The sequence below is a fragment of the Struthio camelus genome, chromosome 7 (assembly GCF_040807025.1).
Source record: "Struthio camelus isolate bStrCam1 chromosome 7, bStrCam1.hap1, whole genome shotgun sequence".
In the NCBI taxonomy this organism is placed as follows: Eukaryota; Metazoa; Chordata; class Aves; order Struthioniformes; family Struthionidae; genus Struthio; species Struthio camelus.
Genome location: NC_090948.1, coordinates 24,928,579 through 24,943,824, shown reverse-complemented (window position 1 = coordinate 24,943,824; position 15,246 = coordinate 24,928,579). Strand labels below are relative to the sequence as shown.

The 15,246-nt window shown below is 46.4% G+C and overlaps 1 protein-coding gene across 20 annotated transcripts in view; it reads left to right on the top strand.

Annotated features, from left to right (window-relative positions):
* Nucleotides 1-15,246, top strand: part of NDST2 (N-deacetylase and N-sulfotransferase 2) — a 145,596-nt gene that overhangs the window by 113,930 nt on the left and 16,420 nt on the right. For all 20 annotated transcript variants that reach the window (XR_011142208.1, XR_011142206.1, XR_011142204.1 and 17 more), the window contains 5 exons: nucleotides 1,135-2,533; nucleotides 9,781-9,868; nucleotides 10,184-10,338; nucleotides 11,832-12,017; nucleotides 12,646-12,774. Coding sequence is in view for 15 of the 20 variants with exons in the window: in XM_068950420.1 (XP_068806521.1) it covers nucleotides 1,541-2,533; nucleotides 9,781-9,868; nucleotides 10,184-10,338; nucleotides 11,832-12,017; nucleotides 12,646-12,774 (1,551 nt within the window). In the remaining 5 variants the exon portion in view is untranslated. The remainder of the gene's footprint in view (nucleotides 1-1,134; nucleotides 2,534-9,780; nucleotides 9,869-10,183; nucleotides 10,339-11,831; nucleotides 12,018-12,645; nucleotides 12,775-15,246) is intronic.

The following is a 15,246-nucleotide window of genomic DNA, read 5'->3' as shown; positions in this document are numbered from 1 at the left end:
TCAGATCAGCCTATGTTGGGAGGGGACAACAGGTGCTCCCTAAAAATGTGCCTGTATCCCAACACCTGGGAGTTATTCATGTGTTTACAGTAGGTAGTCACATTTCTGGTAAGGGAGAGAAAACTACACCGTGATTTGTTTTTATTTTTAAAGTAAGGGTAGTTTAGTTACTTTCCCTGGTGTTTACATTTAGACGGCTTGGTGTTTGTTGGCTTTGCTGAGCATTTTATACTGGAAAAATAACAACATATGGTGAAATAGTCTGCTGTCATAAATGCAAAGCAGGAGGTAAGAGAGCTTCGCAATGAGAGGTGCTTTCACGTGTATGAGAGTAGCCCAAATTCACTTTGTGCTGCTAGTGATTTAAAACTGGCTCTTCAGCGGCATATGAGAAAAGGCGAGGAAGGTTTCAGGAGGTGTTTCCTCTCCCACTGCTGCTGAACCACTTGACAGTGATTAGTCTTGCAGCTTATGGGCAGCCTGTGTCCCCTGCTACTGATTCCTAAGGGAGGAGGCTTCCCCAAGAGTGGTGTTTTGAGAGCCCCAGAAGAACATGGGTTCACAGGATAAGTGAGGCAGCCTCATAAAATGGGTGGGAATCATGGAAATGAGGAGCTGTGGGGCAAGAGGGCCAGTTTGAATTTGAGGCATCCTACTTGATTCTGGACAGTAGTATCCCAAGGGCCCAGGAAGTCACCTGGCAAGGACTCGCACATCATCATTAGTATGAGAACAAGTCAAGAAAGAGAACGCAATGTCCATCTCCTACTCCTGTTAATCTTGAAATATAAGTAGGAATAAAAGTGGTCCATATCTTGTGTTCAGTGGCATAAGGAGAAGTGGGAGAAGGCCAGGTACACTAGCTCTATGTACTGTAGGGTGTTCAAATCCCACCCAAGGTGAATGCCGAGTCTCTGTGCGCTGCCTGGACCTTTCCTACAAAGGGCACTGCAGTTGTTCTGCAGCTCTGCCAAGCTCCTGTACAAAATGGTGTGTGTCACTTCCCAGGGAACAAGTCTGCCTACTGACAGGCAAGTAATGCTGCCCACCTTGCACCTGCTGATCCTGCCATTTTACACCTGTTAAATACCATGAATGCATACTGAGAACTGACTTGTTCTTTTTAAATTGCAGGATGCAAAAAGAAGCTGCCATCATGTGAATGGGAAGCAGCTGGCTGAGAAACAGGACGCCTGGGAAGGCTGAGCTGAAAGTCCCTGTGCACAAGATGACAGACTGATTTGCTCTGGGAGGCAAGGGATTCAGAAACCCCCTCCTCCAAAGGATTTTGCTGAGCGAGAGGAGAGGAATAGGAGCCAGTACACAAAAGAGCAATGGGAATTGAGGGCCATGGTTACTTGAGATAAATGGCAGATCCCTGGGTGTCTAGCCTTGTAGCTGTTCGCTTTAGCTTTGTCTCTCTCTGCAGCTACTGCTTCTTTTTTGCGAGCTGCTGCTGGGTGCTGCCGCGGTGGCGCTGGAGATTTCAAGGGCGACGTGGGAGCAGAGCGTGAGGAGGGGGTGGGCAGCCCGCCTCACCATGATTCAGCTGTGGAAAGTAGTGCGGCACGTGCGACAGCTGGAGCTCCACAGGTTGATCCTGCTGCTCATTGCCTTCAGCCTGATCTCCATGTGCATCCTGGCTTACTACGTCACTAACAGCCCCAAAATCAAGGAGCCACCTCCCCTGCCCTTCAGTGACTGCAGCAACCAGCACCGCATCTTGATCCCACCGCAAGCCAGCTGGAGGCTTACAAAGACTGTGGACACCTCACGCACGGATCCTGTGGTGCTAGTCTTTGTGGAAAGCATTTACTCCCAGCTGGGGCAGGAAATTGTGGCCATCCTAGAATCTAGCCGGTTTAAATACAGGACAGAGATTGCCCCTGGCAAGGGGGATATGCCCACCCTGACAGACAAAGACAGGGGACGCTACGCTCTTATTATCTACGAGAATATCCTTAAATATGTGAACCTAGATGCCTGGAACCGAGAGCTGCTGGACAAATACTGCGTAGAGTATGGAGTGGGGATTATAGGCTTTTTCAAAGCCAACGAGAACAGCCTACTCAGTGCGCAGCTCAAGGGTTTCCCCCTTTTCCTCCATTCCAACTTAGGGCTGCGGGACTATCACATCAATCCCAGTGCTCCCCTGCTCTATGTCACGCGAGCTAATGAGGTGGAGCAGGGTCCCCTGCCCGGTGACGACTGGACTGTGTTCCAGTCGAACCACAGCACGTATGAGCCAGTGCTGTTGGCCAGCACGAAGTCCTCAGAGTCCATTCCTCACCTGGCTACCCACAAAGCATTGCATGCCACCGTGATGCAGGACCTGGGTCTGCATGATGGGATCCAGCGAGTTCTTTTTGGCAATAACCTCAATTTTTGGCTGCACAAACTCATTTTCGTGGATGCTATTGCCTACCTGACCGGCAAGCGCCTTTGTCTCACACTTGATCGCTATATCCTCGTCGACATCGATGATATATTTGTGGGCAAAGAGGGCACTCGCATGAAGGTGTCTGATGTAGAGGTAAAGTCCACAGGATAACTGCAGGCCCCAGACAAAATTCCAGTATGTGTGGTATGCCAGGAACATCAAGGCTGAGTTTAATTTATGTGAAACAGTTGATTGCTCCAGGTGTTCTCATCTTAAACACAGAGAAGCAGCCTGTAAGGATGGTGAGGCACAGTATGTGACGCTCGCAACAGTTTTCAGGTTTAGATGGAGCATTTTGCGTTCTGGGACCTGCAGCTTGCGTATAGCTGCATCTCTCGGTTTAAGAGGAGGATGCCTGTGGTGGTCTGTCTTGTCTCCTCTTTAACATAGGGAATAAGCATATGCAGATTTCCTTTTGTAAACCTATTGGTACCCATAAACTACCTGTCCAAGGGAAAGGCAGGTTGTGTTGTAAAACTGCAGGCCAATCCATGCAGTGTAAACTGCTACGGTCTACATGTTAGCCCTCCTGTAGTCTTTCAGGACATAACTGAATTGGGAATAAGAAGTGTTTTCTTTCACCCTTCATTACGCTCCCCTCATCTTTCCATCTCCTCCACCAACGCTCCCCCTCTCTGTGCAAGAAATGCCCCAAAATCTGCTGGGGAAACATGCTGAGACCAGGCCATCATGAGAACCATCTCTGTGGCCTCGTGACTGGAGAAAAAGAGATGGCATCTTTGGCGATTGCTTTCCTTGGCGAATCTTTGGTAATGCAGTGACCAAGTAGGGGAAAGATATGTGAAAGGCCAGGCACAGAAAAAGAGATTTTGTGGAGGAGAGGGAAGTGAAAAGGAAGGCAAAGGAAGAAATGAGTAGAAGGAAGGTAGGAAGCTAAAAGCCCCTTCCAATTGCTTGAAAACACGTGGTAAAGTATTCTCCTTCCAAGTCTATGATGTGTGTATATATGTTGCCTTGTTAAGCCAAGGGCTTGCTTTTATACCTTCCCTCTCAGTCCTGGTTTATGGCCCTTGAGGCAGGTGCTCGGCTCCTTTCTCCGGGCACACTGAGGTTGCTCCCGGAGGTGTGAGGCTCCAGCCCTTTCCTTCTCCTGGGGTGGATTTCCATTTAGCTCTTGCTCTCAGATCTGGTCCTGGATCAAGTTCCCTGGGTACCAGCCCTGATGGCGTTAAGCGCGTGACAGCAGGTGCCTTAACATTTTTCCAAAACGACTTCAAGATGAAGCCAAGGGCACAGAACATTTAGGGGCAAAGGTATGAAGCAAAATAATATTCTACATGTGTATGTCTTTACCTGCGCTGAACCTCATCCTTTACTCGTTCCTGAGAGCACTCTTCCATCTCACTAGTAGTCTTCGCACCTTCCCTGCATTTTTCCACGTCCCCGACAGGCATATCTCCCAGCTCACCTCCTTTTTTTCAGGTCTTTGAGGTTTTAAGTTCTTCTTTTGATCCCATGTTCAGCTTGGGGAAGAGGAAACTCTTTTAACCTGTTTTGGTCTAGCTTTATCTCCTCAATTCATTTGGCACTGCATACCTGAAGCAGCCCTAATTGCATGCCATTATTTTTCTTTTTATTCATTATTACTGTTTTCATTCGTTATTCTTCTTCTTTGCTCAGTTCTTTAATAACTCTTTACGGCTACATTTGACCATTGCTTTTTGCTTGCAAGCAAGCAGGTACAGAAAAATGAACAGTTATGTGCAATACTTATTTGAAGAAAATGCTAAAATTTTCATCATTTCGCTGCAATGTCCCTGTGTTTTGAGATGCTGAAATGCTCTGAAAGCTGTTTTTGAAGGATCATAGTTTTGTCTTGGTCCTAAGCAGACCCTGGTCCCTCTTGTCCAGTCTGGCAGAGATTCCCATCTCTGTGGTGTTTGTGGAGAAAGCAGAAGATAGTTTGCCAAGCTCTTGGGGACAAAGGCTGCTTTAGTGATGTTAAAAACAACCCCAGACAAGATAATTCCAGAAGACATTTTGTTTGGGTTTTAACAGGGTGAAATGGAAGAGTAATCTGTGATCAGTAAGCAGAGAATCTCAGGCAAAGCAGATAAAACCCAGATTTATCCATTTAAAAGAAGCTCTCTGACTGCAGAGCCACGAGAGGTTAATGAATTTTTATTTTTTGAAAGCGAGAAATAACTACGTGGATTTGTTGATAGCCTCTCGCTGTGGGGAGGGAAGGGAATATAATAGTGACAAAACAGCTGGCATTTTCTTTGGCCTTTTATATGAAAGCTCTGTTTCAGGGCTGTTATCTCCACACACAGCTCCTTATCTTAAAGCTTAGATTACAGTGGTCAGGGTACAGTTCTGAAGATTGGATGTTGTGTGAAGGTATAAAATTGACTCTGCTGTCCCAGTGAGGCCGCTTGCCATATGCAGGTCCACGTTCAAAGAGCTTCCCAGACAAAATAACTCATAAAAGAAAATGCTGAATATAATTTCATCAGTGCATGTCCATGGTAGGTGTCTTGTAGGAGAGGAGGAGTGTTTTTATTTGTGATGCTCAAAGAAGGGCTGAATAGCTTTCCTGTTGAAAAAGAAAATAAAGGAACCATTGCTTACTTTTACGTTAAAAATGATAACCCCTGAGTTCCTGTTCCTGCCGAAGGGCTGGAGCAGGTACTTGCAGCTCTCAACTGAAGTGAAGCAGTTGGAACTTTCACAAATAAATTGTTTTTTCCTCCATAAAGTTCTCAAGGAATTTGAGCTACACGTAATTAACAAAACAAAATCTCAGAGGATCCTTTCTCATCTCAGTTAGTCTCTTGTTGAAATCATAATCCCCAGAACTTTCCAAACCTTCACAGGCCCAGCCAACAAGGAACAGCTGTTTCTAATGCAAAAATATCTGGCTTTTCTCATTCTTCCTGGTTATCTTTAGGTATGAGGAATGAAGATGAAGTAGACTAGTTTTTGCCTCTTTGCTGGTAATCTTAACAAGGGCATAAATAGTGGCAATTTTTAGTGAATCTGGGAGCAAGCTACATGATGATCAAGGACGGTCATTTCATTTTGGGTGAAGGCGATCAACCAGCTCTTGCCTCCCTAAATTGTAGAGGATGATCTTACCTGAAATGAAAATATTTAGCAGTTTCTAATCCCTTATCCTGGCATTACAGGGGAGATAGAAATGCCAGCATTATGAATATTTTCTCTTTTGACGGCACTATTCTGAGCTGTGCCAGTGCTACAGTACTGTGAGAAAACTGTGGAAAATCCTCTGAAAAATGTGCCCTCCAGTTTCCCTGGGGGCCGTTCCTATGAAGAAGGTGCTTGCTACAGCAAGCTCCTAGTATGCTTTGCACAAGTATTTGGGAAAGGGCTGTCAAAATACTCTACTTTCTTCCTCCTTTTTGTATTACCTTTCTATCTTCATCTGTCCATGTGTTGTTTTCCTAAATTCATGGTCGTCTTTTCTCCCCAACATGGTCGTCTTGTTTTCCCGCTGTCTTTGGCATCTTTTTAGAGAGACATGGGTGAGGGGAGGCAATATTCAGGGTTTGTATGAAATAGCTAAGGTCACTGCAAGCACTCTTGGGAGTTAAACATTTCATAACTAGAAAAGTAAAGTTGCATGGGGATGGTTGAGCTCTGTATGACTGTGATGCCAAGGACACAGTGCTGTCTTGACACCTGGATGGCACCAAGAGTTTGTAGTGACCATTGATTAAATCTTTGTAGATCCATCGGTAAGACCATATTAAGTTTTTTAGTTGTGCTGCAACAAATGGCATCATTTTAACCTTTTTCTTTAATGTTTACTTAAAAGTAAATATTCAGAATCGTTTGGGATTTTTTTAAAGTGATGGGCCCCAAATGTCAGACTGAAGCATTGGAGTTTAGACATGTTTTTAATTGTGCCCAGAAATCCTCAATGGACTGTAGATACCTGTCCTTTGGGCCTGCACAGAGGCTGTCCTAATCAATCGCTAAAAGGCCTCTGAAAATTCAGGTCGTGGGTGGCAGAGGGTGTTTTCTGATAGATTGTGACAAATGTAACGTGGGTCTGACCTTGATGTGGCTGATGAGCCCTGGTGGCCAGCTACATTTTTCTGGGAATCCCTTGGAAACCTCATCTTTTGCTTCTTGGTGTGAGCCTTGCCAAACTCCAAGCAGGGAGTGTAGCCAGCAGGAAAGGGGCCTTTTTGGCTTAGCTAATGAGCTTGGTTGCATCCTGGTAGGATTTTGGAATGGAAGATGATTAGGAAATATAAAACAGAAATCCTTGGAGGGATGAGGGGAGGGGAGGTTTTGCTGGGAGAGGAAACTTTGCCCCTTAGGGACAGGAAGAGATAGCTAAAATACTAGTCCTGTGTTCAGTACCGTGTGAGCAACTGAATTTCTTAAATATGGATCTGAAGATCTGTTTGCATTGGGCTATTATATCCTAATGGATATCCTACTCCACATTTCTTGATTGCCTTTCATTTAAGAGTCTCAGAGCACATTATGGTTATAAATGAAATGCCACTTGAGTTCACCTGGAAGATGATATTAGTACCGTCATGTTTCTCCTAGTTTATAAAAGAGAGTGAGTGTGAGGTATCAGAGTTGGGAATGGAGATAAGTGCCATCTTCCTGGCCCATTCTCACATCTATGTTGTTTCACCTTACAAAACATACCTCTTTGAACGAGGGAAAGGTGAATGCATGATTTGTTGAAACAAATTTCCAAATATTTTATTTGGCACCTTAGTCTTTTTATCCTGTTCGGGGCAAAGACATTTATTCAGGCCTTTGCTGTGACACTTTATGGATGTAAGTGTGAAAAAGACCTGGCATCAGCACAGGGATAGCACGTCATTAGCAGTAAACCTGCCAGGGAAGCAGTGTGACAAGTACTCCATAGTTTCAAAATTTCTGCCCCCCCCCCCCCCCCCCCAAGTTTCTCCCTGGATCCCTCCCCAGACACAAAGGATGGCTGCCTGCCGGAGCAGGGCTGTTTGGGATTTATCGTCTGACAGATGTGTCGTCATGGTAACCCAAGCCAGGCTTTAAATCTCCCTCTCGGAGCGGAGGAATGCTAAGCCTTTTAGCCCCCGTCTCTCCTCCCTCAACCTTCCCACCGAGCTTGAGGAACTGGATGTGCCTTTCAGGGCAGCAGAGAGGAGTGGAGAGGCCTGGACAGCTCTGGAGGCAGAGAAAGAAAGTGGCCCTTTCCTGGCTACGACGCTGGGTGATGTGTGCAAAGCGCCAGTCCCGCGCGCGGTACAGTATTGTCACCCAGCTGGCAGACCAGGCGCTGCTCCGTTGATGATGCACAAGTCTTGGTCTGCACTCCCTGGTGTGGGATGGGTCTCTGTGTCCTGGGGTTGACAAGGGGACGTGAGGGGAACTTGCCCTCCCATTGCCTATGCTGGACCGTGTGCTGCAAAGGAGGTTGCAGCCGTCGGGGCTGCTGGCATGTCACCTTTTAAAAGCACTGCATGCATATGAGGTTCTGGAGGTGTCACGTGCCACACATTTCTCAAAATACTGCTCTTGGGTGGGGACTGGGATAAGGATGTGATAGTCACGTGGTCATGGAGGAGCAGGGATCTCTGTCCGACCTTTTGTCCCAGGCTGCATTTGATGTCACTGGTGCCTGAGCGTGGAGAGGGGGGAACGGCAGCCGAGTGCTCCTCTAGGGAAGAATCTGAAAACTTGGTTCATTCAGGCTTGAACGGCACTGAGTGTGTCTGCAGCACTGTAGAAATAATCTGTCTCTTCCCGTCTTGCATGTGTGAGGACCATGGGCTACCTGCCTCAGGCAAAAAACACTTCTTTCACCACTTGCTTCTCTCTCTAGGATAACGTGCAGTGGATGAGTGATCAAAGTAAATTATGGAAGTCATCAGTTTTAAATTAATGCGATGGTCAGTGTTTGGTCGGTACTCTTTTGAAATATTAGTGATTGTGGTGATTTTGTCAGGATATCCTTCAGTGATAGGTGACAAAGCTGGTCCCTGCACTGAATGAGAGTCTGCATCTGTGACTGCACTTCCCCACGGAAGGAGCCATGTGCCTGAACCAAGTCTATGGGTGTGAGCCATGGGGGGGCAGCACTGCTGTGCTCTTTTGTGCCTCTTGAACCTGAGGAAGGGTAGCTGATGCAGGAAGAACTGCTCATCTCCTCTGCACAGTATAAAAAGTCTGTGCTTTCTCCATTTCTGTGTAATTTGCCTGTGCATTAACATTTAGGCCAAGTCTGCTGTTGAGAGGCCGTCACCTTTGTCTTGGTGCAGGCACTGAGCCATTGCTTTTTTTAAAAAGCTATTAAAATGTGAATAACTGCCTGGGCCAGGAGCATCTCTGTCACCTGCCAGCAGCCCTCCTGCCAGGTCCCTATTTGATTAAGAAGTGCTCCTGTAGGAAGCTGCATCGGTGACTCTTTCCTGAGGTACACAAGTAGTACAGAGTGTGCATTTCAGGGCTTCTCTTTTTATTGTTTTCCAGCTGAAGAAATTTGACTGGAATTAGTTTGTCTTGCTTGTCTGTGACATACTGAGCCTCTTGGTGGGTTTTTTTTTTTCTTTTGGTCAAGTCTGTCTGCTGTCTCATTCTGTATGCTGCTGGGCCTTGGGGCTGTAACACAAGGCTCTTCCCTTTAGCTATAGCAATTACTTTGGACGTTCAGAGCAGGCACAAGTGAGCAAGAGAGCCTGCAGGAGGTATCATGGCTGTGAATGTCGGCTGCCCCTGGTTTTCTTTACAGAATCCAGGAAACCTTCCTGCTGTCCATGGCAGGACTCCTTGCATGGGTAGTTCTGCAAATCTTCCTTTCCTCTCTAAACGAAAGGCCCCTCCCTTTGGATCACTTAGTTACTATTCATGGTATTATTGAATTCTCTTCCTCTGACTATGCACCATGTCCAGCTCCACCCTACAGGGTGCTTTTTAGTAATCTGTAAGCTCAGAGAAAGGGGAGAAGTTCAACAGCAAGGTCCCAGCCAGCCCGGGGGGAAGGGAGCATTGATGTTGAGCTTGGGAAGACTAAGGGACCTATTGCTTGGAGGTGAGATGTGTTGTTCCTTTGCCTTAGGTGCAGGCTTTCTGGGTCCTTTACAGTGGGTTGGAAAGCATGAATGAGGAATAACACGTGGCTGTGTTATTTAGGTTAGAAAGTGATGTCTTTCAGTAAGACAAGACTGTATGTCATCTAAAGGCTCTGTGTATGTAGCTGTTGGCTACCTAGCTTGCACAGGCTGCAGTGCCCTGTCTCCAGCCTCTGCGGTACCTTCTCCAGAATTGAACTAGGCACCAGCAGAGCACAGAGGGACGTTACAGAACAACTGAATGTGAACATTTCTTTTTCCCTTTCATTCAAACAGGCTTTACTGAGCACCCAGAATAAGCTGAGAACTTTAGTCCCAAATTTCACCTTCAACCTGGGCTTCTCAGGGAAATTCTACCACACAGGTAAGTTCCTGGCACCGCCTTTGGTCCCAGTGCCTGTGTGCAGCCTGTAAGGTCGCAGGAGTCACGCACGGCCCTGGCAATGTACTGGGCGTGTTCCTGTGTGGCTCTTGACAGATCTGATGTATTTCTTCTAGCACTTGCAGCCTTTGGTAGCTCTCTGTCTGTACTCTCTGTGCATGTGTCTCTGTAATACTTTAGAGAGATCTTGATGCTCTGTAGGACCTGCTCAGCACTGCAGGGGATTAGCCAGTGCTTCGAAACACTGAACCCTTATTCTGTCTTTTACTTTTGCACTTCCTTTTCTGCTCTCCTTAGGTACAGATGAGGAAGATGAAGGGGATGACATGCTGCTCAAACACAGGAAAGAGTTCTGGTGGTTCCCTCACATGTGGAGTCATATGCAACCTCATCTTTTCCACAATGTCACTGTGCTGGCTGAGCAGATGAAGCTCAACAAGCAGTTTGCTGTGGTAAGGAGCATCACAGCCTTTTTTCCTTTGCAGTACTAATCCTAGAACATTCTTCCCCTGGAATAGCTGTTTGAACCCAAATATTAGTCTGGCAACTCAGCTGCATTTAAGAAAACTAACTCTGAAAGTTTAAATTGGTGCATGGCTCCCACTGCCTTCAGGCAAGAAGCGTGATTCACATGCCTGCCTCTGCGACGGGAAGTGCTTCCTGGCACCTGCGCGGCCCCAGGCAGCCTTCACCACATTCCAGGGTGCAAATCCCAGGGCTCTTGTTTGCTGAGGTGTGTACTCACCGCAGCGTTGCCATCCAAATCCAATTAACTTATAAACTCAGACTGGGAGAGAGCATTTCCTGCTCCATCCTTATTTACTGTGGGTTTGTAAGGAAATCGCCTGGGCAATAGTGTAAAAGGCTCTATGTACTAACGCTCATGCCTCTGGCCTCCCAAAACAATGCTGGTGGGAGTCAATTATATAGGAAGTCCAGGGGAAATTGCCTGGGTTTTGGCAGAGGAGGAGGAAACCTTGAACATCCTGCGCTGCTAGGACAATGTCTGCTTGAGGCTTACAGGACAGAGGTGAATATAGTGTACATGTTCCTCTGAAAACAAGTGTCCTTTTCACCCCTACTTTGGTTTTGTTGATAGTAATCCCCTTGGGAATGGCAGCCTGCCTGTCCCTTGCTCCCATGACAGATTAGGAATGATTTTGAATTCGGAGCACAATTGCAATGTCATAGAAACAGTTCAGTCTCCTCCTTTTTCTGCTATTGCGAAGTAAGACAAAGCACAGAACACAATTATACTTATTTATCATAAAACAGGCAAACAGTGGGAAGGAAAAGGCTGTTGTTTCATTTAGGGGCTCTGGTTTTATTGTACACCACTAGGACAGAGCTGTCATCATTCATACCATTAGCAGAACCACATAGTGGAATTAAAAGCCATGAAATTCAGATATTTCCTGTCATTTTAGGATAGCTCCAGGCCCCATATCTTCAGCCTCAACAGCTGCTTGCTTCCTGCCTGCTTTTCTTTGAATTGCTGTCTTCAAGACAGATCCCAGCTCTTGTCTTCCTTTCCTTCTATATCAGTTAAGGAAATTTTGCTTTCCTCCTCCGGTGACTCCAGTCCAGGCATTGTGGGTGTGAGATCTGTCACTTACAGCACTGATTAGTTTGTCTGTAGTAACCAAGGAGCTTGACCTCAGGCTTGTGTATTAATCTGATTTGTCACACCTGCAAGCTACAAGACTGTTTGTACAGCAGCTGTTACAAAGTGCTGAAAGTCGTGGTTGATACAGAGTCACCCTTCCTATTTCTTTAGATGCAGCAGGCAAGAAGTACCAGCAGTATTTCAGGTTTCCCAATCCAGAGAGATTTCATGCTGCTCTGTCCCCTCGCTCCCATTTGGAGGCTATTGCTAAATCCAGTCCTCATTAAGGATAACAGTTAAATAAATATTGAGCGATCAAGCTGCATATTTTCCTTCCAGGAGCATGGGATTCCCACAGACTTGGGCTATGCTGTAGCTCCTCATCATTCTGGGGTGTATCCTGTCCACACGCAACTCTATGAAGCTTGGAAATCCGTGTGGAGCATCCAGGTAACAAGCACAGAGGAATACCCACACCTGCGACCTGCTCGCTACCGCCGTGGATTCATCCATAATGGAATTATGGTGAGCACAGCCAGGACGGCAGAGCCCACGGGGCCTGGGGAGGGCACAGACTTCCTGACCAAGGACAGATTCTTAATGACTCGCGTCAGAGACATCGATCTCCATGTCGCCAGTATTTCCAAAATCATTAAGTCAAACAAAGAGAAAGGATCTGGCTAAAGCCAGTGTTTGTGCTTCTCCAATCAGTCAGTACAATGCAGAGTTGACAGGTTGCACTGGTGTAGAATCAGCACAGGTATGCTAATAAAATCAGTGTATCCTGCAAAAGCGTTGTTTCTCCAGGAACACACACCTCACTCCTTGAGCTTGAGGGCTTTTCCTGAACAGGATGTTTAGGAGCTGGCCAAATGCCTGCCTGTGCCTTATTTCAGATGAGCTAGGTCAGCACTGAAAGGAGAAAGGGGAGCAAAAGCAAGCACAACAAGACCAAATTGAGATCCCCTTGACTTGTTTGCACTGTTGCTTAGAGCAGGGTGAGTAAATATGTGGGAGGAATATCAGAGTCCTTTGAACCAATGTTACTTTTGTCCCTTACTCTCTTTATGTTGATCCATCTAGTGCTGCTTTGACGCATCAGATTTGTGCTGTTTGCCTCTTGCCTAACCTTGCTTTTCTCTGATACTGCCAGGTTTTGCCTCGACAGACTTGTGGTCTTTTTACTCACACCATCTTCTACAATGAATATCCCGGTGGCTCAAAGGAGTTGGACAAAAGCATTCGTGGTGGTGAACTTTTCCTGACGGTGCTCCTGAACCCAGTAAGCTCATCTTTAAGGGGAATCAGTGCATGGGTGTCTCAGCTTTGGTGCATGATTTTGGGAAGGGCTAGATACTTATGGGAGACTCGATATTAAAACCCCAATACAGGGAGTTTTCACAGTGTGGGTGTCTCCAGTGTGAGACCAAGGAGAGCTGAAAACGAGGGCCAAGGAAGTACTGGCTACTTAAGGCTGCTTCACCTTACACACTGCTAAGGAAGCATCACTGTTGAGCGTTGACAAGTGGAGCGCTCCTCAGACAGAAACTAGCCAGGCCAATGTGCTGAGCGTGGCCCAGCGTGGAGTGGGTGTTAGCGAGGCTGCTGCATCTCCGTGAATCAGAAGTGAGATATTCCTTGTCTCCTGTTCCACGCACATCTGCCTGCTGTTAGCTTATCCCCATGCTAACTGATGAGTTTTGTTCAGAATAATTGCTTTTTCCTGCCTTTTATTATGGGATGTTTTCCTCTTTCTTCCAATATGGATGCCCTTGAAGCAATTTCTGCATGTTTGTTCTGTGATGTAGCTGTCACCCTAAGGCATTTAGGGAGGATCTGGGTCTGACACAGCTGTTCCTTCTTCCCTTTTAACACTTCTCAGCTCCATCAAACTACCAAACAAATGCAAGGCATTCAAAACTGTGCAGCCCCTTCCCAGTTCTCAGCTGTGGAATCACATGGTTTTCCTGCTTCTTGTTGAAGCTGGGAGGAAGATCCAGGTGGCAAGAGACAAAAAAAACCTCCTCATTTTTAAAAAATCCTGAGAGGATAGAATTAGGAGATGATGCTTTGTATCCCGCTCCAACCCCAGTTCTCACTCCCTTCACAAAACATGCCTCAGACGTGCTTGTTGGCTGTAGCAGGGGAAGACATGCTTCTCTTTTTGACTGGTCCCACGTACAGTATCCTTCTCAATTCCCCACCTGAATGTATATCTTATTAAAAATGATTTGGCACCTGTTGTCATCCCTTTCTCTGTATGGGCATTATTACACTGCCAGATTTAGACAGTGATTTTTAAAACATCTGCCTTGTAAACGTTACTAAAGATAATGATGTTTGTTCTGTTCTTTTCTCATAACTTCAAAATTCTTATCTTCTTTCTCTTGTTTTCCCTAGTGTTTAGTGTCTCTCTAATCCTAGAAGTAGAACTGTGATAGTGATAAAACCCTTGCAGTGCATTCTGAGTGCATCGTACAGTCAGGTTGTAATTTACAACCAGGCCCTGTGTTTCTGAAGGTTAGCCTGTGGCTGCCTTTGGTTTGGTGTATGTCCTCTCCCTGGGCACCTGATTTGCAGAAGACGGGAGTCTGTTAACAGCCCTAGCTAAAAGATTTAGGGGTTTGTACTTCCAGTTCTGGAGGCCGCTATTTAGCCCCCATTGCCAGAGACAGAATCACAGAATGGCTGAGGTTGGAAGGGACCTCTGAAGATCATCTAGTCCAACCCCCCTGCTCCAGCAGGGTCCTCTAGAGCATATTTCCCAGGATCGCGTCCAGGCGGGTTTTGAATATCTCTGGGGAAGGAGACTCCACAACCTCTCTGGGCAACCTGTTCCAGTGCTCAGTCACCCTCACAAGTCAAGAAGTTTTTTCTCAGGTTCAGAAGGAACTTCCTGTGTTTCAGTTTGTGCCCGTTGCCTCTTGTCCTGTCACTGGGCACCCTGGAGAAGAGTCTGGCCCCATCTTCTCGACACCCTCCCTTCAGATACGCATTGTACACACTGATGAGATCGCCTCTCAGTCTTCTCTTCTCCAGGCTAAACAGTCCCAGCTCTCTCAGCCTTTTTTGATAGGGGAGATGCTCCAGTCCCCTAATCATCTTTGTGGCCCTCCGCTGGACTCTCTCCAGCAGTGCCAGTAGAACTGTTATCGTTACACACAACAAGCAAATCCACCTGCATAATAAAACTCTGCAGGAAGCAGAAAGCTGCTCTTTGCGTTACATACCAAGGGATCATTGATATCATTGGTCAGATGGGAAGAAACTGCTTTCTTCTCTCAAGAACTATGACTTGTGCTTTTCTGGGTTTTGGTTCCTGTATCTAATGTGATTTTCACCTTGTCCTATTTTGTAATAGTGAGGAGAACAAGAGCTCTGGATTTCTCTTGGAATGCAAGTTGCCATACTGTAATCCAGAGATCATTACTGGTCTGGGAGGCTGTGCCAAGGAACTTGTAGAGTTTAATGGAGAGAGCTACCCATTAAATGTTTGCTGATACGCATGCGATGGTCTATGCAGCTGGCAGTGCTTTGTGATCCAAAATGCTTGGGAAGATTGTGCTCTGGTGTGGGATAGGCTTGTGTTAGATTTAGTGTTGGCTCTTCATGGTGTCTTTCAGAAGGGTTTCAGGCTCTCTCAGCTGCTTCCAGTGTCTTCAATTTTGCTTTGTAGTGGCAGTGGAGTTTCTCTCCCTGTGAGCAGCGGAGGCCTGTGCTCTCAGCTCCTCTCCATTGCTCCTGTTTGTGCAGC